Source organism: Phaethon lepturus, unplaced genomic scaffold (genome assembly GCF_000687285.1).
Source record: "Phaethon lepturus isolate BGI_N335 unplaced genomic scaffold, ASM68728v1 scaffold44299, whole genome shotgun sequence".
Taxonomy (NCBI): Eukaryota; Metazoa; Chordata; class Aves; order Phaethontiformes; family Phaethontidae; genus Phaethon; species Phaethon lepturus.
The window spans coordinates 5988-26790 of NW_010564917.1; the positions used below are offsets into that span (position 1 = coordinate 5988).

Genomic DNA, 20803 nt, shown 5'->3' on the forward strand with positions numbered 1-20803 from the left:
CCCCCTCCGGCGAGCCGGACGTCAGCCGCGGCGTCCATGCAGCACGCGTGAAGCAGGGGACACACAGCACTCGGGAAAGGCCTGTACTCACCCTTTGCTGCAGTAGCGGGCCATGTTGGGGCAGAGAGAAGAGAGATTTGGTGTAAGTGGGTGGGAGATGCTGCTACCTGACACGTGGGGCAGGCTGAGCACCTCTCAGGCAAGGCGTGATGGGTGGGATGGGGATGCAAGAGCAGCGTGGTGCTCCCGGGGGTGGGGGTTAAACACCCACCTCCACCCTCCTGCAAAGGGACCCCAGTCCTGTGCAGGGAACATGGGCATGGGGATGGGCTCCCCCAACCTTGCGGGGCTGCACAGCTCCTACAGCCCGTGGGATGTCCCCTCCTACACAAGCTGGGATCTCCAGCACCTTTCCTGGGATGCCGGGCAGAGCCACTGCAGGGATGGGTGCAGCTGGGGGCTGGCAGGACCCCGCAGGACACAAGGCTCCATGTCCAGAGGTGGGGTCTCCCTGGGGTGCATCCCCAGCTGGGGTCTCTGGGGCAGGGGGAAGCTGGTGGAGGTGGGAGGTAATGGGGGTCTGTCAATGGGAGCAGAGCGGCGGGGACCGAGGTGCCTGGGCCAGACCTGCAGGCACTGGGTACCAGTGGGACCAGAGGCAGGAGTGGGAAGAACAGGAGGTGGCTCTGTGAGGGTGCAAGAGAGCCGGGAGATACACAGGGAGGGGACTGGGGCAGGGGAGCGGGGAGCTGGAAGGGCAGGAGGGCTTGAGGAAGGATGCTCAGCCTGCCCGGGGACTTACACTTTCTGGTGGTCACTAACGCGGTTTCGGAGGACATTGATCTGCAAGAGAAACGCAGGCGGATGGTGAGGCCTGGCAAAGTGCCCCATGCCCGGCCGGGGACGAGGGTCAGGGCAAAGGCACATCATGGCTCTCTCTTGCCCAGTGGTTCTTGCGTGGGGTTTAGCATGGGGCTGTGGTGTGCAGCACAGCGGGAAGCCTGTTGAGGTGCAAAGCACACGTCCCCAGGGGCTGGGAGGTCACAGGGCCACCACACAGCCCCTTTCACCAGCTGCCACATCCTCCAGCATTTCATAGCTGTGTGCTCAGCCTTGCCAGGGTGGCTGGCAACTGCTGGGAGGGTTGGTTTGATCCTGGATCATCTCCAAAAGAGAGGCAGATACGGCTTTGCTTTCAGCAGTGCAGAGCCTCTTGGGGTTTGTCACCCCATGCACACGGGGGGGCATGGTCCTTTACCGACGCAGCCAGCTTTCCTGCAACAGCACCCTCAGTCGGACAACCCACCTCGTCTCCCGGGTGGGGAGCAGAAGGAGCAGCGAGGCACACGGAGGGTGAGCATGCCCACAGAGGACCTTGCGGCTCACCTCGTATTTCTGCCGCTTGAATTTTTCCTGCAGGTCAAATTTCTCAGCCTCCAGATCACGGATGGTTTGCCATAGCTCCTTGGCCTTCTCCCTGTGGGAAGAGCCAGCTGGTGTCAGTGCAGAAAAGGGACGTGGCTCACGGGGAGCTCACTGCAGGGGACAGGGCAGTGATGCCACCATCTCGCTGCTCCCCCTGGACGGCTCTCTGCAGGCTCCCTGCCCAGGCCGGGGTGTGTTAGCCAGGCGGCGATGCCAGTCCCACCCGTGGGAGAGGTGGGGACATCTGGGGACATGCATGTCCCACGCACGGGAGCCTGGCTCCCTCTGATGGCCGGCGCTGTCAGCAGCAGCCTGGCAGAGCCACGGAGCCCACGTCCCCGGTGGGGTGTCACAGCCCACCTCCCAGCTGTGCCATCACCCTCTTTCTGGGCGGCAAGCCCCAGGCAGCCCACCCCGGCCCCGGATCCTGCCCAGGAGGCAGGACCCAAAGCAGAGCCACTGTCCTGGATACCCCCCCTGCAGCCTGTGCTCACCTCAGCTTGTCTTCGTTGAGGTGGTCAATGTTCAGGGGTTTCCGCCGTTCGCTGAGGATCTTCTTCTTCTTTTCCCGCTCTGTTTGCTTCTTCCCACCCTTTTTCTCTGACTGAGGAAACCATCAGTCCATTGGAGGGAAGGAAACCTGCCCAGCCTTTGCTCTACCCCTATCCCCAGCTCTGCCCTCAACACCCTCAGCTTTTGGGACTCCAGAAGCACGTGAGGTCCTCAAAGAAATTTTGTCAATAGTGGACAAGACACACCTCCCATCCCTGTCCCCAAGGTGAGGCTGGACCCACCCTGGCCATCATCTGCAAAGCAGAGCTCTCAGCTCATTTTGGCCCTCTGCTGTGACTGAACAACGACGGCCTGTCGTCTTCTGTTTGTAGAAACCACAGTTTACCAACACCGAGAACATGCACAGTGCTGTGAGCTCAGGCCATGGTTGAGCCCTTCCCACAAGCACCAGTGGCTTCATTGCAACTGCCTGGGGTAGGATCACACCTTCTGCATGTAACCTCCAAAATGCAGCATGTTGGAGAACGCTTTCTTCTTCCGCGCTTCCTCCTCAGCCTTCTTCCGTGCCTCCTCTTCCTCTTTACGAGCTCTTTCTTCCTGCCAGGGTCAGAAATGGGTCAGGAGCGGACAGACAGAGACATCACGGACCGACTTGCATACAACACAGATCTCATGCTCCCATGTGCTCCATGGCCAGGCTTGTGCTACCTAAGACCAGCCTGAGTCCCCAGTCCCTGGAAGGAGACTCACAGCCATGCGGGCTTGGCGCTCCTTCTCCCTCTCACTGCGAATTCGCTGCTGCTCTGCCCTCTCTGCTCGCCGCTGTTCCTGCAGAAGGAGAGGACATTGGCTTGGACACGCCAGGGAATCTGCATCCTCTCTGTCCCTATGGACACATCCCTGACCCCAAAATCCCCGAGAGCCCCAAGGGCAGATCTGCTGCTCCCACATCTCCCAAGGGAGCATGTGGACCAGTGACCATGGGGGAAGGTGCATCTCTTAGGCACCGCAGCACCACAGCAGCCACACACTGGGGTACAAAATCTGGCTCAAATCTCAGACTCTGTCTTGCAGGGACATGGGATGTCTCAGGTCTTGCTGTCAGGACTGTGGGGAAAGGATTGTGGCTGTGTGCCCACAGGGGAGAGAGTGGCAACAGCAATCGAGGGGGAAGGCTGCAGACATACAATCCTGTCCTTGAGGGAGATGAGCTCCTCTTCCTCCTTCTTCCTGCTCTCAAAGTGGGCTTCAATGAGGGCCTGCAATTCATTCAGGTCCTTCTCCATGCGCTTGCGGTGGATGTCCTGCACCGGGCAGAAACAGCGGCAATAGCTACACTCCCACGAGTGAAGCCCTCCAGGAGCTGTAGAGGTGCTGGGCACAATGTGGAGGAGTGATGCCAGGGGATCACCTCGCAGGAGTTGACATTGAGTGCACTTAATCAAAATCCAGGCTTTCGCCATCTGGGATTTTGGGAGGCACCAGATTTGGCATGAAGACCCTGCAATCAAAGGTGAGCGGGAGGATGGTGAGCCTGCAGCAGATACCTGGAACAGGACAGTGCCTTTCATCCATGCACTGATCTACCCAGCCCTCCTCTCTGAGCCTCGCAGTCCCCAGGGATGCAGAGTGAGCACATTTTGAGTACAGGGAAGTGTAAAGCTGCTTGCTGGAGGTTGCCAGCTGGACAGCCTCAGAGGAAGACCTCTGGCATTCCTGGGAAGCACTCCAAGGCGCCTGCATGGCTAACTCTGCAAGCTGCAGGCAACTTGGCCATGACCCTTTGCCAAGCACCCTGGGGCTGGCAGCTACCTCACTGCTCACCCAAAAGAGCACAGAGGAACTGTGTGCTCCAGTGTGATCTGGCACAGGGAGCTGGAAACCATTCTCTCATCCTCTGTCGGCTTGAGGGAGGGCAGGAGATGCTCAGTAGGGATGAAGAGATTGCAGCTGAGGACAGATCCACATCCCACACCACAGCGTCCCAGGGGTCCATGAGAACCCGCAGGTTCCTGACAGTGGTTCACAGCTATGCTCCTTCAGACAAGTGCTCTTGTCCCTGGGATGCTGGCACTCATGCAATGCGTGGCCAGGAACATACTGCAGAAGCAAGACCGTGGCTGTGCCATGGACTATGTACCCCAGGCTGGGGTACACACAGATTTTTTCCCGCTGCAGGGCCACAGGGCATACAAAATGTTTCAAAACTGCCAAAAGACCTCATTCTCAAGATCCCCTTCATATCCTGTGTTTATCTGCCTTTTTCTCTCCATGTCCCAGTCCCATCCTCTTCCATGCTTTTGAGGTCTCACTATCCCATGCCTGTTATGGATCATGGTGCTCAGCCCATCACTCGGAGCCTCTGCCCTGGCACAGCTCCTAGGTCAGACCTTGCACCAGAGAAGATGCACCTTCACTTACTTGGGTTTTGGCTTCGATTCACCTGCAGATCCCCAAGAGCAGGAGAGAAAGACAACGTTAGTGTCACAGAGGCATTTGCTTTCACACCTTGACCCAAAACCCACATCGCTGAGCCAAGCTACCCCTCTCTCCCAGCAGCACAGGCTGTACTGTGGATCAGCCTCCAGCAGAGGCATGCAATGAGGTGTCCATCTGTGTGCCAAAACCCGAGACACACGTTGATGCTCCTGGCTGAGCAGAAAGGCGTTTGGTATCTCCTTACACAGGTGAGGGGACAGTCCCTCCCGCCCCAGCGAGGAACAAGGATGGGTACTTCACCTTCCCCAGGCTCCTGCTCTCGGTCCCCTTCTCCACCTGTGGAAAACGCAATGCTTTGGCTCCCGGAGGCCCTGCTGTGCACCCTACCCACAGACACAGCGGGGTGCCACAGCCAGGCTGCTCTCCTCTGCCCCGTGCTTATCCCCGCTGCAAAACCCAGCTCCATCCCTCCAGGCTGGACAGAGACAGAGCAGCTCCCTCACAGACATCGCTCACAAACAGACCAACAGAGCCCCAGGTCCTCTCCAGGAGGAACCCAGACAGGCTTTGCAAGAGCTCTACTCTCTTCTTGTATATTTTGGGTGAATTTCTTACCTAGGCAGCACAAAGCCATCCCTCCTGCAGGCCTCCTGCTGCCCCAGCCCTGGCAGAGGACGGAGCCAGGGCAGCTCTGCACCATTTACTGCAGATTCTCTTCAGCAGCAAATGAATTCAACCCTGAAAACCCCGTTACAAGGGCCCAGGGTCTTGGGGGACTGGGATCAGAACTGAAATGGCCAAAACCATTTCTCCTCCACTCCTGCTTTACCTTCTCCTGGTGCTTTTGATTCATCTTCTTGTTCTGTTTCAAAAGCAATGGAGAGAATATGAGCATCCATGGGTGAGGGCAGACACATCCCTCCAGCACAGAGCGGTCCCAGCACCCTAATTCAGGGAGCACAGCTGGGATCTGAGCCTGCCCCACCAGGCGTGACAGGATGGGGACACACATCAGGCAGCCCCATCTGCTCCAAAGAGGTCTCCTGAAGCCCAGTGCTCTTTGGATGGTGGGACACACCAGAGTGTGACCCCAGCGCTGGAAATCCTTCCTCTAAGGGTATGGGCAGCTCTTGGTGGAACCGGCTGAACTTATTTTTGGCATTATTTCAGAGTGCTGGACACAAATTTTTTGACCAGCAGAAAACACCGTTATCCTCATGCTTGCAGGGCCAAGACACTAGGAAGATCAGGAAATAGTAGCGCAGTTTTGACACCTCCTTACTGGAAACCACAGATACAGAGGAGAGCTGCCCCGCTGTGGTACTGGCCCGCGGTCACAAGCCGCACTGGGACATCGCAGACACTGCTTGGCACCCCACCAAAGCAGATCATGGCTCCAGCCAAGCCATGGGAGCTCACTGGTGAAGTCACCACGCACCTTCTGCCTTGGTTTCTTCAGTCTCCTCCTCTGCCTCTTCTACCTGTTCTTCCTGACCTGTGGAATAACGGGGAGCATGAGTCCAACAGTCGCTGCTCCCGCTGGCTCCCTACAGACCCCAGTATCAGGACAACCACAGCGGAGCTGGCCAAGAGAGAGACTCAAGGGAGATGTAGCCACAGGAGAAAGAAGCAGCAGTTCAGAAAGCAAAGGGCTTCACTCTAACCTTACCCAAGGGCTGCTCTCTGTGCTTAGGCAGGGCAAAAAGGATAAAATTAAAGGATTTATAGCCACCACCTGCTTTGTCCCTCATTTCCTCTCATGCTGTTATGCTCTTACGCCCCAGGATGGGGAGGAGTGATTTCTATTGCTCTCCTCTAGCCAGCGAAGAACAAGACTGGCTGGCACTAGAAAAAGTGCCTTCGGCACCTTCACAATCTTATTTATGACACTCTTGGAACATTTTTCCACTGGAGGGAGCAGTATCCTCACAAGACTCCTCCACTGGAGTCAGAGCAATGCTGGGGCCCACAGGTCCTGGGAAGACTTGTGGTGCCACAGCAGGAGAGAAGGAAAGAAATAGAAGACAGCAAACCACGAGTGCATTTGGTTGATAGATGTAAGAGAGAAGCCACAGACACAGGAGCAGATAGGTACAGCACAGCAGGGCAAGAAGGTGGGGGTGCAAGAAGCAAGAAAGAGAGAAGTGGAAGAATGAAAGAAAACCATTTCCCAACCAGGGAGAGGAAAAAGACACACCGACCCACGACATATTCACAGCAGCAGTGGAGAGATGAAATAAAGAAAGGTGCAATAACTACCGTCTTCTTCCTCTATCCATTCTTCCTCTTCTGAGCCAGGGAGGAGGGAAAGGAACAAGTGCAGAGGTTAGTCAGACGCCATGAAGCGGTGGAGTGTAGCTATGGTGTGCATGAGATGAGGACTCTAGCACTGCAGGGGTTTCCCCCTTGTGCCTCTCTCTGCTTTTAACGTTCAGGACATTTTGCCGCGCAGCAGCCCGGGCTGCCTGGCAGTGCCCTGAAGCAGCAAGAGACTCAGCAAAACCCGGCTCCCAAACCCAGCCCCAGATGTACAGCCCAGCTGTGTCCCAGAGCGGCTGCGTGCACCCTGGGGTTTGCTTCCGAGGCACTTGGAGGTTTGTGCGTGAGCACCGTTAATATGCATTCAGCTGAGGCTCCAGCTCCCGTTGAGTTATTGGGCTCACACCTCTGCCAAAGCCCAGGTTCAACATTTCTACTCCTCTTTTAGTGAAGGCAACACTGACAAAAGAGATCCTGAGAAAATTCAGACTGGTTTTGATCCTATTGATGTGTCAGATGGAGAAATCTAGAGCACGGTCTCATCTGCCTTTCCTGGTCATGGTTTGCCCATTGTAGTCAAGGAGCAAACCCACCACAACCCACCCAAGAAAATCACTGATCTAACAGCACTTGTCTCTTGGCCCTTGCAGCCACAGGTGAAACACTTACCTTCTTCCACGTACTCCTCTTCACAGAGCACAGATCCGCACGGGCGAGAGGGAAGGGAAAGAAGATGCAGGTTATTGAAGTTGCTCTGATCATTTCTCAGCTTCAGCCTCAGCGCAGCTGCAGGTGCTCCACGTCCTCTTACCTTCCTGCTCCCTGCAAAGCACAACATAGATTTGCAGAGTTACAGCAATCTGCGGCAACGGGGCACAAGTGTCCATCGCTGAGGCCAAAGGGGAATTTGACATTTCCTCAAGGCTGGCTCCCCTTTCTCGCAGCAATGGGCAATGACTGCTGGGCAGGCTGCTGTGTGGCATGCTGTAAGGTGGCGGTGGGGACGGCACAGCACCCAGATCGCCCTGCAGGCTGCGGATAGCAGGAGCTGAAGTGCTCGACTGACACTTTGGCAATGGTCAGAGCACAACACCATTTTGCAGCTTGAGAAGATTGAGTGACCATGGCCCGTAATCCTAGAAACTGGCATCTCACATCCCACTTTTGCCCCGAAGTCCTTTCCTGACCTTGGGGGAGATGCACAGTCTGTCCTCAGGCACAGGAGACAGACTGATTGACTAAACATGAGAGGATTCAGAACCACTTTTTCTGCTGGTGGATGAGAAGTACTGTGTTTGGACTGGTCCCTACGGCCGTGTGTGGCAGATATTGAGGCCCTTCTCTACAGGGTGCACCTCATGGCCCAACAGCCCTCACCAGCAAAAGCTGCTGTCAGATTTGGGCCTTGGGAAGTGATGCTCTGGATGTGGCAGCAGGACCCCATCAGCAACAGGCTGATGATATCAGCTTTTCCCAGCTCCATCTCACTGATTTTGACCGCAGCATTTTCAATGCAGGGCCTGTCCCTTGCCATGTGTGTGTCAATACAGCTCCTAACACAACACTCCTCGCTGTTGGGGGTCTCGGCACTATCACAGCAGCGGTGCAGGTGGGCACGGGATGCGGGGATTTCATGGGGCAATGACGAGAGCCGCTGCCCCCTGAATGGCACCTCTAAGAAATACTGCAACCCTGTGGGAAAGTGGGAATAAGGAGAAAGAAAGGGTGTTTAAAAACACACCACTTACTGCTCATATTCTTCGATGACCTCTTCAGAGTCCGACATGCCTGGTTATCTAGCAGAATTCAAGGCAGATTGGAAAAAGCGAGGGTTACGAGCTGAGATAAGGACAAGCACAGCCTGTCCTCCAGCGCCTGAGACACGCACAGAGATCCTGCTTCTCCCCAAAGCGCTTGGAGCTTCAGGCTGTCCCCAAGCCGGCCTGTGACAGCGTTATCTCGGCAGAGATAAGGTTCCCCCCTCCCCTCCTGTCCCAGGAACACAGCTTGCCCCAAATAGGAGGCAGGAGATTAGGCACAGCCTCATGCAACACTGATAACTGCTGTCAGGAGCCGTGTCCGGGACACGCAGCCCCCCTCGCCGCAGCCACCTCAGGGTGCTGTGTTTGCTCAGGGCACAGGAAAATAACCCAATTAGAACGTCCAGCTTGTTTTGCTTCCCGACTATTCTTAGCTTGGTTGGGATAAAGAAAGTTGCAGGGACGTCTCGTTATCTCAAATTTACAGCCCTGCACAAGCCACCGCGTGAGATCTCAGTGAGATCTCCCGGCCTGGCCCTCCAAGTGCGGGGTGTGCTCTGGAAAGGGGTGTCTGGGCTCAGCAGGAGCATTTCTCTCCTGGTCCTGGCCCTGAGACTGAGGTTAGCTAAAAGGAATAATTCACAGCCTGGTTTAGCAACAGGGCTAGTAACTCTGTAGAAACATCCATGCTCATCTTCCCAGCACACCCGTCTCCCTCCCAGCCGTGGTCGGGACTTTACTGATCTCCCACCTTATCTGGCTTCCACCCAATGCTCCACCGCAAGGTCCACACAGACCAGCCCCACAGTCAGCCCCAGCATCCCGGAGCCGCCTCAGCCCAGGCCCCTGCACAGCCTGTCCACCCCTCGCGCTCGTGCCAGACCCCAGCGAAGCTGAGATGCAGCAGGACAACGCAAGGCAGCTCTAGAAATAACTTCCCTGTGCTAAACCACCTGTTCCCAGGGCAGCGCCGCGACACTTCTCCTCCTGCCGGGTGCCTGGGAACAACTGGTCCTGGCTACATCTGTTGAGCATTTATTACCCGGGATGGGTAGGACAGGCTTCGGGATCGCTTATTCAAGATGCTGAATCCAGGACTGGAATCCACAAGCATGGGAGAGACGTGTTACAGGAGGGGTGCTTCTGCATACCCATAGCTCCGGGGGGGTTGTCAAATCTCACTTCTGAGCAATGACTCAGAAGGTGCTTTTTGGAGACAGATGAGGTCAGAACTCTCAGCCCCGTCTGCCACCAGTTCACCGCCTGCTTCTGCCATCTTTGTTCCCTTCCCTCTGATGGATCTGGGGCTTGGCCCTAAGCATGTCCCTCCAGCACCATCTCCTCCATCTCCACTCCCACTTGAACATCAGTTCCTGGCCCTCCCTTTTGCCAAGGCTAGACATGGTCCTGCTACCCCCAGAGCCTGGCCAAATCATTTATGTGGCCTCTGAGCACCCAAGACTTCATGTGGTCCTCTCATGACGCAATAGCAGAGTCTTCTTCCTGACCACAACAGTGCAAATAAGCATTTGTGAAAGCCTATTTCTACATTTCCATTCACCTCCTCTCTCGTATGTCACTAGATCCCACAGAGCATTTGCCAAGGAACAGCAACAAAACCAGGACTGTTAAAGGGGTACACAAGAAAAAAAGTGGCTCTAGGAAATATTTATCCATCATCTGCACAGAAACAGCTAAACCTTTCCATTAAATCTTTGAAATCTTGTTTTGAAAGAATTAGGAGAACCCAGCAGACATATTTCAGAGTTAAAGAGGAAACATTGCACATATTATTGACGGTAAAAAATCTCCCATCATTTGCTGTATATTAAATAATCCAGATATCCCTTCGGTTCCTTAAAATCCCCCTCTCCATTAGCTCAGAGCTGGCTGATCACACCTCTGGGGCTGAGTTAATCTTCCAGAGTTCACAGTCGCTGCTTTCCTCCAGGCTACCCAGACATGGAGCTCTCATTTCCCGGCATTTGCTCCAGCTTGGGTCACGTCGCTGCTCCCTTCCTGCTCGGCAGGGTCAGACCGTGCACTGGAACATCCCACCTCTAACGCACGCTATGGGCTACCAGCCCAGGGCCAGGCTGGCCCGACTCTTCCACGGGCATCGCATCCCTACTGTCCCACCCAGAGACACAGGGAATAGGCATCTATGAGATTCCCCCGGAACCAGGGCAGTCAAAATCCTTCTCAACCACCTTGGCACACATCAGGGTGGTTCAAAAGGCGTCGGGCAAGTTGCAAATATAACCCCCTGGAGAGGGTCCTGATGCTTTATCCATGGGAATGCCTTCATGGCAAAAATACATCCCAGTGCAAGTGGCTGGGGAGGGACAGTAACCCTGAGCCAAATCACTTCTGGGTCTTTAACAACTGCCCTTCCATGAGCATCCTACGCCGCGAGCGGGCTCCCCGCCGTCCCGCGGCCGGGCGCTGGTGGGATCCCAGCGAGCCAAGGGGAAGCCGGCGGGTGTCTGGGAAATGCTCTTTGGGGGCAGCAGGATTTAAGGGGGCTCCAGCGCCCACCCCGGGGCGGGCAGCGCCGGGAGGAATGTGCCCGGCGCCCAGCAAGGAATGCAACACTTGTGAGCTGCTATTTCAGCAGCCATGGCACCGGCCCCCTCCGCTGTTCCCCCGTCCCCCCCAGGAGCCCATATAAGCCCAAGCTATTGTGTGGCCTCAGAGATTTGCTATTTTAAACCCTCCAGACTGAGATATGTGAGCGCCCAAGGGTCTGACACAAGCCAGCCAGCTGTCACTTTCTAGGGCCAGGGACACTGATAAGGCAGCGCTGCCGTGAGCAGAGGACCGGACCCTCCACCACAGCCCCTGACCCAGGCTCACTCAGCCGCTGCACTTCCAAGATGCTGTAACAAGAAGGGAAGAGCCTCAGGCTGCTTTTATCCGCCCCCAGACACATTTGTCTTGGGGTTTTGCCTTTTTTCATCTTGCCAGAGGAAGAGAAGAGAACTGTTCCCAGTCCCAGCCCAGGGGCAGGTGACCGCAAGTGTCGTAGAAAGAGCAACTTTTATTAGAAAAAAAAAAAGGCACAGAGAAAACCAAGTCCTTTCCAAAGCCCAGCAAGCACGATCAGATCCAGGGGCAGTAGTAGACCCCCACACTGAATTTGGACACCGCAATGGTTGCTCAAGGCACAGCCCTAGCCCATTGAACGGCTCCGGCACAAGGATTTGAGCATCGTTTTATGGGCTGCCCATGGCACCCTAAAGCTGGTCTCAAGAGAGCACCCTACTTCCCTGCCGGGTGGGCTCAGCAGCCTGGGGAGTGCAAGTCCAGGGGTCTGCACAGCCGCAGGCGAAGGGCTCCGGAGGGAAAGCAAGAGGGAAAAGGGGTTTGCAGAAGGGGTCCAGCACAGGGCACTCAGCTCTGTGCAACACCAAAAACAGGGCCGTGGCCAGCCCACCCTTCCCGTGTCACTAAGCGAAAGGGGCCACTGCTTGTAGGGGGCAGGGAATGGTAAGAGGAGGGTGGAGAAGGCCAAGTCTCTGGCTCAGCTGCGTGCTGGAAGGAAGCACCAGGGCCATCAGGTCCACCCTTCTTCCATGAGGCATCTCCAACTACACCGGCGCACGTGTGGCTTTACAAACACTGTTTGCCTTTGGTTGGGTCCCTCCAGCAGCGACAGCCTGGGGGAAAGGGTGACATCTGCCTGCTCCACCTCACCCCACATGAGCTGGGCAGCAGGCATGGACATGGTCCATGGACGTACAGCTGAAACTCCCCTGGCCAGGCAGCGGCTTGCCCCACTGACGTGATCCAGCTGCAAAGGAGACGTATAGCCTGATCCTCTTTGCAAGTGGTCATGGGGCACAGCCAGAGATTAGGAGCAAAACACCAAAACATTTTGGGGAAACAAGGCAACAATCTGCCTTCAGCATTTGCAAGGAGTCTCCAGGCCTGGGTGCTCCCAGGCAGGTAGTGAGTGAGGACTGGGGGTGCAGGGATAATCTTCCAGCCTTCTTCCTTCCCATCCCACAAGCAGAAGACCCTGGCGACCTGGGGTGCACCAACACATGGTGCCAGGGACTCTCATGGCAGTGGGCTGCTGGATGGTTGGGTAGGGCTGGGGTTTGATCTTCTGAGCCAAACAGTTTTTCCCAGATCATCTGATATTATTACAGCTGATATTATTACAACTGGAAAAGAAAGTGAGAAACAGTGAGGCTGGGCCCGAGGCTGCAGGCCCCAAAGGCAGCTACTTTAACCAGAACCATACTTGTCCCAAACAGGGGGTGAGGCAGACAGGCATCTCCTAAATCCCACCACATGCCACTTCCCTTCCTCTCCCAGACCAGACCCCTTCTCACCCTTACAGCTGCTTCCAGTTGTCCCCTCCTGCTGACTCCCCCAAGTCATGGTGTCCTGGATGTCCCACACGACCCCTCTGCCCCCCATAGCCTGGTTCTCCCACACCTGCACTGTGGATGATGCACTGGCGAGCAGGTCCCGGCTCTGGCCCTAGCTCAGAAGATGCACCAGTTTTCAAAGCAGCTCCATGTCTACCTTGGTGTCCCCAGGGGTGTCTCCAGGCTGCTTCACCCAGACATCACGGTCTCGCAGGCTGTTTATTTTCCTGGTGTCCTGCAAACGGGAGAGTCATAAGTGGCACAAGAAGGTTTTCCCCATGCATCATGTGCAGTGTTGCCTTGGTCTGACTTTAACCAAACCTTGAAGCGTACATGCTCCAGGTAAAACCAGCTGGCTTTGAGATCCCGCACCTGGTAGACCCTCAAAACGAAGTGCAGCTCCAGCCCACAGAGATGGATGGCAGCAGGCATTACTATGGGAAAAACTGATAAAGGAGCTGCAAGCTTTACCCAAGAGTGACCCCAGGAGCAAACCTTTTCCTGGCAGACACAGAGCCAGCACAGCCTCCCGGTACAGACACGTTTGGGCAGTGCTAATCTCTGCAGCTCGGTGCGGGGGTGCCTGGGCTTGCCTGCCCAGGCTGCAGGGCTGGGCTGGAGCTGCCCCTCCTGGTCCCATGCCCAGGCGGCTGCAGAAGACTCTGCTATGAGCAGTGGCAAAACACCTTATTGCTGTAAATAGTGGTACCTCCCCAGGACTTGCTGAACCTCTCCTTTCCAAGTAAAGTAAACTACCCTGAAGCCAAAGGGTATCCTGTCCATCTCCCTTGCATCCACACCCCTGGAGCAGCTGTGGAGGCAAAGTGCTGACCTCTGAGTCCCCTTAGCTGGGCACTCTGACCCCACAGCTATAAGACGCCCTACTTTTGGGGCTGAGATTCACTCAGGGGTGCAGATCACTCCAGATCCCACATGCAGCAGGACCTCTCAGTGCACACACACAGTTCTTCAAGCCCTGCAGAGACCAGTGCCAAAAGGCCAAGCATATGGCTCATGTCCCAGTGGCCTCCAGGTCAAAGCTAAGTCCTCCAGACACTGTTAGATATGGGATCATGCTGGGGTGATCTTTCACACTGGTGGCAGGGTCAGGTCCCCCTGCATGTTCCCTGGGACATGCACCCACCTGGTGCCTGCTCTCTCCTCACTCCAGAATGATCTGGGAGCAGCCGCCTTGGGCACTTTGGGATCAGTATCACAGCACAGCAACATCTCGCCATTGTGGCCCTGCAGCACCCAAACCTCCGACCCTGACTAAGCCCCTCTCAAACCCCTTAATGGATTCAGCCAAGGGTTCATCAGCCGTTCAAGCCCCACCATCCCAGATGCAGGGACATGTGCCACCAGGCTGCCTGCTCTCAGGGCTCTAGCCTGAGGTGCCGGCACAAGCTGGTACCTTGTTCTTTTCCTCTTTGGCAGGCTCCTGAGCTCGGCTGATCCACAGATTAATGCGGGATGTCACCGATCCCGGGATCTTCAGGTTGTCCTGTGGCACAGAGAGGGACACCAGGGTTACAGCACCAGCTCTCCCACTGCACGACCGTAACCCGGGACAGTCCCCAGGGCACGGGGAGACTGAGCAAACGCACAACAGGGAGAGACCAGCCTACACCTTGGCTCTCTCCCAGCTCCTCAAATACCAGTGCATCGGCACGAACCCACACACCACCAGAGCGGAGTTTCGGTGGCAGCCGGTGCCCAAGCCCAGCCCTGCCTGGCACCGCTCAGCAAGCACCAAACTCCTACCAAACTGCATCCAGGCAGCAGCCCGCCGGGCTGTGCACTGGTATCCAAACAGGGGAAGATTTGTCCGAAAAGCCGGTGCCTGCCCTGCCACAGGACCCCGCTGGAAGGTCCTCGCTCGGGCCACCTCCTGCCCTTACCTTCCTGACAGCCAGCGGCTCAGCCTTGCTGGGAGCACTTGCCTCGAAGAAGTTGCGCTTGCTGGCCACCCCCTCCGAGGACAGCAAGAGGCTCTTCTGAATAGTCAGGGACGATTTCACCACCTCCGAGCGCTGGGAGGAGAGAGTGGCAGTCAGCAGGGGCTGTGCTGCACCCCAAGCAGTAAAACGCAAAGTCCTGCTTCTGGCTCGCATCCCAAGCCTGTGGGGTCTGCTCCCTCCTTAGCCATCACCAGCTCGTGGGATTTCCCCACTGCTCCCCCCAGCAGGGCCATGCAGCATCTGCATGACCTTCTCCAAGGGATATCCCCTGCCTGCTCCTAAAACCCTGAGGCCAATCCATTTTTCTGCCTGGGACCATCTTCTTCAACGTCATTAGCACTGGTTGTTTGGTGCAGCTCAACCCCTCTCTCCATTCCCCACTCAGCTCCAGGCCACCCCTCTCCCTCTCCCCCCACTTCCCTTCCACACTGGTCTGGCTATGCCAAGGGTTTTCAGGACCTGCACAGCCGAGGTGTACTTTTCCAGCTTCTCCCCAATGGTGGTGCTGCTACCTGGGATCCTCAGACTCGCGCTGGTGAAGAAAAGGGAAGAGAGTTGAACACAGATCCCTCAGGATCTCCTGGGACTTGGTCCATGGTCCTGGGGGGCTCCACTTGGCAGAAGGAGACCCTGTCCGACCCAGGCACTCCTCCTGCACCCATCTGCCAAGTGAACCAAGGCAGCTCATTCCCTGCTGGTGACCAAGACCTCTGGGTCACACCTTCTTACTAGGGCCACACTGTACATTGAAAAATAGCTCTGAGCTCCTCAGTTTACCCTGTCTTCCCCACTGCCAGGTCTGAACTGCATCTTCACTAACATCATGAGTTTGCCTATAGTATGCATAGGTGCAAGCCCGGCTGCTCGTAAAGCCCCACTCTTCTGCCCGGCACTCAGAGGCAGGAGAGGGCATCCTGTCAACTCCCTGCATTCAGACCTGAGCCCTCGCTCCTCAGGAGATTTTAAGCCACCTGCCCAAACCTTGCCATGGAGATGAGGAGGATCACTTGATCTGGCCACCAAAGCCAGATCAGGTTGCTCACGGACCTGTATAGTGGGCTTAGATATCTCCAGGGATGGGACCTTGTTGTGGTGCTGCACTGCTCAACACTTAACGGCTGGGCAGACACAAGCACCAATGAGAAACTACATCAACCAAGAGGCAGCAGGGGCTAGCTGAGGGGAGCTTGTACAGCCGCAAGCTGTACGTTGGACATTGTCCTGTCCTCTGCTAAGCATCGCTGCCCAGTCAGCCAGGCACCCTGGGGACCAATGTTCATCAAACGTGTGCCAGGGCACTCACTAGCTGGTACCAGGTCCCATCACCTCCTTCTCCTCCCTCAGAAAACCAGGGGTGACAATCCCTGCCCAGGAAGGCCAAAGTAACATGCAGAGAGGTGCTGACCTCCTTGTGAGAGGACTTTGGCTTTCTTCTTTCTGTTTTCTTGAGATCACCTGGAAGACACAAGGAGGAGAGATACTGGAGCCATCTTTGGTTATCGAAGATAAACATGGGAGAAACTCAGCTCCCCGTGTTCAAGCAAGTTCCATTTTCACCCACACCACTTCTTATATCAAAGTTCTCCAGACTAAAGACACTTTGTAGTGTAACAGTTTTATTCCAAATAAAGCACCTTAAAAGTCAATAGGCCTAGCCAGTCAGCCCTGACTCTCAGCAGGGAGGATCTCAACAGCTCTTGGTTTTCCCAGTCTCTCCAAGCACTTTATTCCAGAGATATTTGGGGGGGGCTAGAATTGAAGGTATTCTCCGGGATGTAACAAAGGCCAAGAAGGAGGATGGATTTTATTTTTATCCTGTGCTCTCAAAGACAAGAAATGCTGGAGGGCAGATGGTCGTTCCTGTGACTCTTTGGAAAATCTGAGGACAATGAGCTCCCTGTTTTCTCATCACTTCCCACAAGTTCCCATGTCAGCACAGAAGCATATGAACATGGGTATGTTCACCGTCACGGGCCTTCAGTCAGACACAGAGAAGGAAAATGGAGGAAGGACTGAAGCAGAGCTGCGATGCCCAGAACAAGGGTGGATTGTGAATGCACTTTTGGGAACAGGTTCTGCCAACATAACCTGGAGACCAAAGCAACCTTTCCTTCCCCTCATCCTCCACTGCCTAAATGGGGGTCTTTCACCCACTTGCTTTAGCTCTTACCCGAAAAGAGACAGTTCTTGGGCTGGTTCGTCTGATGGAGCTGCTGTAGGTGACGTAAGTTGGAGACGTATCTGACTTTTCTGCAGGTTCATCTTGGGTGGGAGACTGCTGTATTACATCCTTTGAGGGATTTCTGGATGGTTGCTGAGAAAAAAGCAGACAACTGATGCATCCCTGCAGAGTCTGCAGGGAAGGTAGAGGCACAGGGAGCAGAGCAGCCAGGATGGAAACCAGTTTGGAGGCAGGAGTTTGAGATAGAAATCCTACAGGTCTTGGCTGTCTCACTTGGGTATGCAAAGCCCCAAACACCTCTTCAGTGAAACCATGATGGTGATCAGTAGGGGCTTTCCAGAGAAGGTGATCAGAATAGTACGTGCAAGGGAGGGAAAGGAGGTGGTAGGACCCAGTCCATCACTTCATGATTTGTAGCGCTCAGAAAAACCTTCCCCAAAAGCCCATGAATCCCATTTCCCTCCTGGTACCTTTGGGCTTTCCCTCTCTCTGTTGTACTCCCAGTACCCAGGACCTTGCACCCCAAGGGTTGGTGCCTTGTCCACTCCTGCTCACCTGCTGGTCCAGAGACAAGGTCACCACTGAGGCTGTCTTCTCCTCTGTGCTGCGCCTTCCCTGTCTGGTCAGGATCTTCACTTCGCGGAGTCGGCAGCCCCCCAGCTCTGGCGATGCCCGCTGCTGTGGCTCCCCCATCTCCTTCCTTTGCTCCCCCTGAGGCATCCCCACACCTTGTCCCTCTTTGCTCTGGAGACGTCCCCTCACCACCACCTTCTGCTCCAAGGCTGGCTCTGGGTGCCGGTCTCCTGGTGAGTCCCCTCTGCCCTTGGATGCGTTCTGATCCCGCTCTCCAGCCTGGATGCTCTCCTGCCCCACATGCGGTTGCGTCCCTGCCTCCCCACGGCTCGCTCCCACCCCTGGCTCCTGCTGCTCCTTCTCCTGCCTCAACTTTTCAGAGACAGACATCAGGGACCTTGTCCGTCTCCCTTCTTGTGTCTTCAGCACCTCCGAGAGCTTACGCTCCTCTTTGTCCTCTGGAGACACTGGCTTCACCAGGGATTGAGGTCTAGAGACAGAGACAAAATGGAGGGCAAACGTCAGCACCCTGGGGCCAAAGGGCTGGCTCTTATGCTGCAGGTGAGGTTAACCCATGTGAAAGGCTCTGGGGGAGCATAAAAATTCTGCCAATGTCCTGGCATCATCTCTGAAGACCAGGACTTGCAGCCACACTCACCCTTGTCACCCCAGCTAGGGTCTCCAAGGACAAGTTGGGATTAAAAGTCTTTATTTTCGTTGTTGTGGCAGAGACTAAGCATTTCTGGCAGCTTCATCTCAGGACACCAGCATCCACCATGTCCTGTGCCAAGGAGCTCAGAGCAGCGTTCTTGGATTCAGATTCAGATGATCTGCTACTCTATGAAACGTGCGTCTGAGGCTCTTTGGTGGACTAGGAAAAAATATCACTATCTTTTAAGTTTAAAGAGTTGGTTGTAAGACAATCAGCTATGCCATGGTTCAGCCACAGTCCCAACACATTCTGCAAAACCGGCATTTGCCCCTCCTTCCCACAGGCAAACACAGGCACCAGATTTGGGAAGGGGCAGATAGGACATTTGCCCAGGGCTACACAGACTACCTACACATTCCCCAGGGCTTGGGAAGGAGATGGCATATTTGCCCTTCTCCTGAACTGCAGTCACCACATGGCCAACCTGTGCTAGCACCAGGGAAGGGGGACATGTCCTATCTAGCTTGTTCAGGTTAGGCATGTCCAACCCCAGCTCAACACACATGCAACCCAGGCGTCCTAACTCCATCACATTTGCAGAGAGAAACACCTCTAGAGCATGAGTCTCACTGTGGAGATTTCCAGGATCAATTTAGAGAGTGGGTCAGGTTGTGTAAGGGCAGCTTGATCCCAGGGCACCTCCAAATCCCAGCCCCCTGCAGCAAGGCACTTTGGGAGCACCACTGGAAAGCCCTTGGGTCGCCTGCCCACAACATCACTGCAAGGTTCATAGGAGCGGGAGCACAGCAGCCAGGTGCTGCATGCTCAGCTCACCTGCCCTGCAGATGGGTGCCTGTCTGCTCTTACCTGCTCAAGACACCACTAGGGCATGGCCAGCACCCACCCGAGTTCAACCTTGGCACCAACCCTCACCCTGGCACATGGGTCCCTGTGCCATGTGGGACATATTGAGTCCCATGATTTAACCTACCAGAGATACACCCATCTTCTTCTACCCTTCCTGTGAAGGCCATCCTTCTGCCCAAGGGCTTGTTGGACCCCTGCTCTTCCCACAGCTCAGCCCACCCTCATCCAGAAGACACTCCCACCAACTGCAGCAGCTTTGGCTCAGGGTTGAAAACAACAAGGTAGCAAGCTGTGAGCTGTCAGCATCATGAGTAAGACTGAATAGGACCTCACACACCTGCTGGAAGCTGGACCGGTGTCTTTCGCAGGGCTAGGAAGTTCTTCATCCATTGATGTGGAGGACAGCAGGCTCCGGTGCCTTCGCCGGCGCTCTCTTTGCTGCTCTTCTTCATCCTCAAGGGTCCTCTGCCTGGCCAGGCTGTTTGGGATGAAGCATAAGGACACGGTGAGGCTGTGTCCTGCACGGGGAGCTGGGAGCCCCGATGCCAGACAAGAAAGGAGACTGAAACACCCTTGGGCAAGGGCTGAGGGGCTGACAGAGGTTACCTTCCCCAGCTGCTGCACAGGGCTGGAGGAGAGGGACGCCAACGCAACCAGGATGTCGCAAAACGCTCTCACTCCACCCAGCTGATGCAGGCATTTCCCAACAGAAGCACCTGACTTTACAACTCCTAATTTCTTCTGTTGGACGGAGCACTCATTTAAAAGAAATCCCTACATTAAGGAAACCTTCCCGTTCAAGGATATTTAACCTGTAACTCAGCAAGACCAGGACCCTAGAGCCACCACATAGGTCTCAGCCACATAAATTGGAAGGGTAGCCACTAGTGGCAGAAGATTTTAGCCTCAGTGCGAGTTGTGGCGACAGCATTTTAATTTTTATTGAGCAAAAACCCTCAGATGCAAAAGCATCAGAGGCTGAAGGCCACTGCTGACAAGTTCTGCCTGGAAACAGGGACAGGAGGAGCTCCTCTTACTCCCTGCATGTGCCTGAGACTGGGAATTGTTTATAATCACAGATCGTACCAAAAAGACAAGGTTTGTAATCATCTTTAAAGATTTTATTTTGCACAAGCCAAATGCATAATTTTTTTGCTAAAATGCCACCCTGAATAAAACGTTGTTTGGAAAACATCAGCTTTCCCTTCCTTTCTCTGTGCAAACCCTGCCCATCCTCTCTGTCAGCGGATGACCTGTGTTGGAAAATATTTTTATCAGCTGGATTGAGCTTTTCACAGCAGTGTCCATTTACCTACAGCCCTGGTCCTCACTCAGCTGCAAACACGTGCCAGGGTCTCAGCGGAGACCCCCAACAGCCCGACGGGGAAGAGCCCTCCCTGCACAGGACCTGTCCCATCGCAGCATCGCAGCTCTGTAGCTGGCACTCCAGTTTCATCCAGACGCGGGGCGTATTTTGAATTTGACTTTTAAGAACGTGAAAGTCAGAGCAGGTCCGGGCCTGCGGTATCGCTAACGTCGTTACGGACACGGTGACTTGCAGCGTGGTTTGCGAGTTACTGTGTAATGAAAGCTGGGTCATAAATTAAACCGTATTACCCCCCGCAACCATTTGCAGCTTCTGTTCTTCCTGGTCAGGGGAGGCGGGGGAGCGCGAAAGGGTCAGCAGAGCAGAACGCGGAGCAAAGGAGGGTCGGGTCCTGGCTGAGAGCTGGGCGCCCGTTTGGGGACAGGGCAATGGCAGGCGTGTGCTGCCCTTCCCTCCTGCTGCCTCC

At 55.3% G+C, this 20803-nt stretch overlaps 2 protein-coding genes across 2 annotated transcripts in view; both read right to left on the reverse strand.

Annotated features, from left to right (window-relative positions):
• The window catches only part of TNNT2 (troponin T type 2 (cardiac)), a 9002-nt gene extending 580 nt beyond the window's left edge, over nucleotides 1-8422 (reverse strand). The window contains 16 exon segments of the mRNA XM_010295016.1: nucleotides 92-97; nucleotides 803-843; nucleotides 1387-1477; nucleotides 1920-2029; nucleotides 2425-2535; nucleotides 2689-2766; nucleotides 3126-3242; nucleotides 3376-3439; nucleotides 4360-4381; nucleotides 4678-4713; nucleotides 5207-5239; nucleotides 5816-5872; nucleotides 6637-6666; nucleotides 7306-7323; nucleotides 7448-7458; nucleotides 8385-8422. Coding sequence (XP_010293318.1) covers nucleotides 92-97; nucleotides 803-843; nucleotides 1387-1477; nucleotides 1920-2029; nucleotides 2425-2535; nucleotides 2689-2766; nucleotides 3126-3242; nucleotides 3376-3439; nucleotides 4360-4381; nucleotides 4678-4713; nucleotides 5207-5239; nucleotides 5816-5872; nucleotides 6637-6666; nucleotides 7306-7323; nucleotides 7448-7458; nucleotides 8385-8422 — 863 coding nt within the window.
• Nucleotides 8423-12911: 4489 nt separating this feature from the next.
• Nucleotides 12912-19488, reverse strand: LAD1 (ladinin 1; the record flags this gene model as incomplete). Its single annotated transcript, XM_010295017.1, has 8 exons — nucleotides 12912-13010; nucleotides 14190-14279; nucleotides 14677-14808; nucleotides 15196-15268; nucleotides 16142-16191; nucleotides 16907-17050; nucleotides 17474-17981; nucleotides 19348-19488. Coding segments are annotated over 8 exons (1237 nt in total), but the record flags the coding sequence as incomplete, so codon positions are not given.
• Between the last annotated feature and the right edge of the window lie 1315 nt (nucleotides 19489-20803).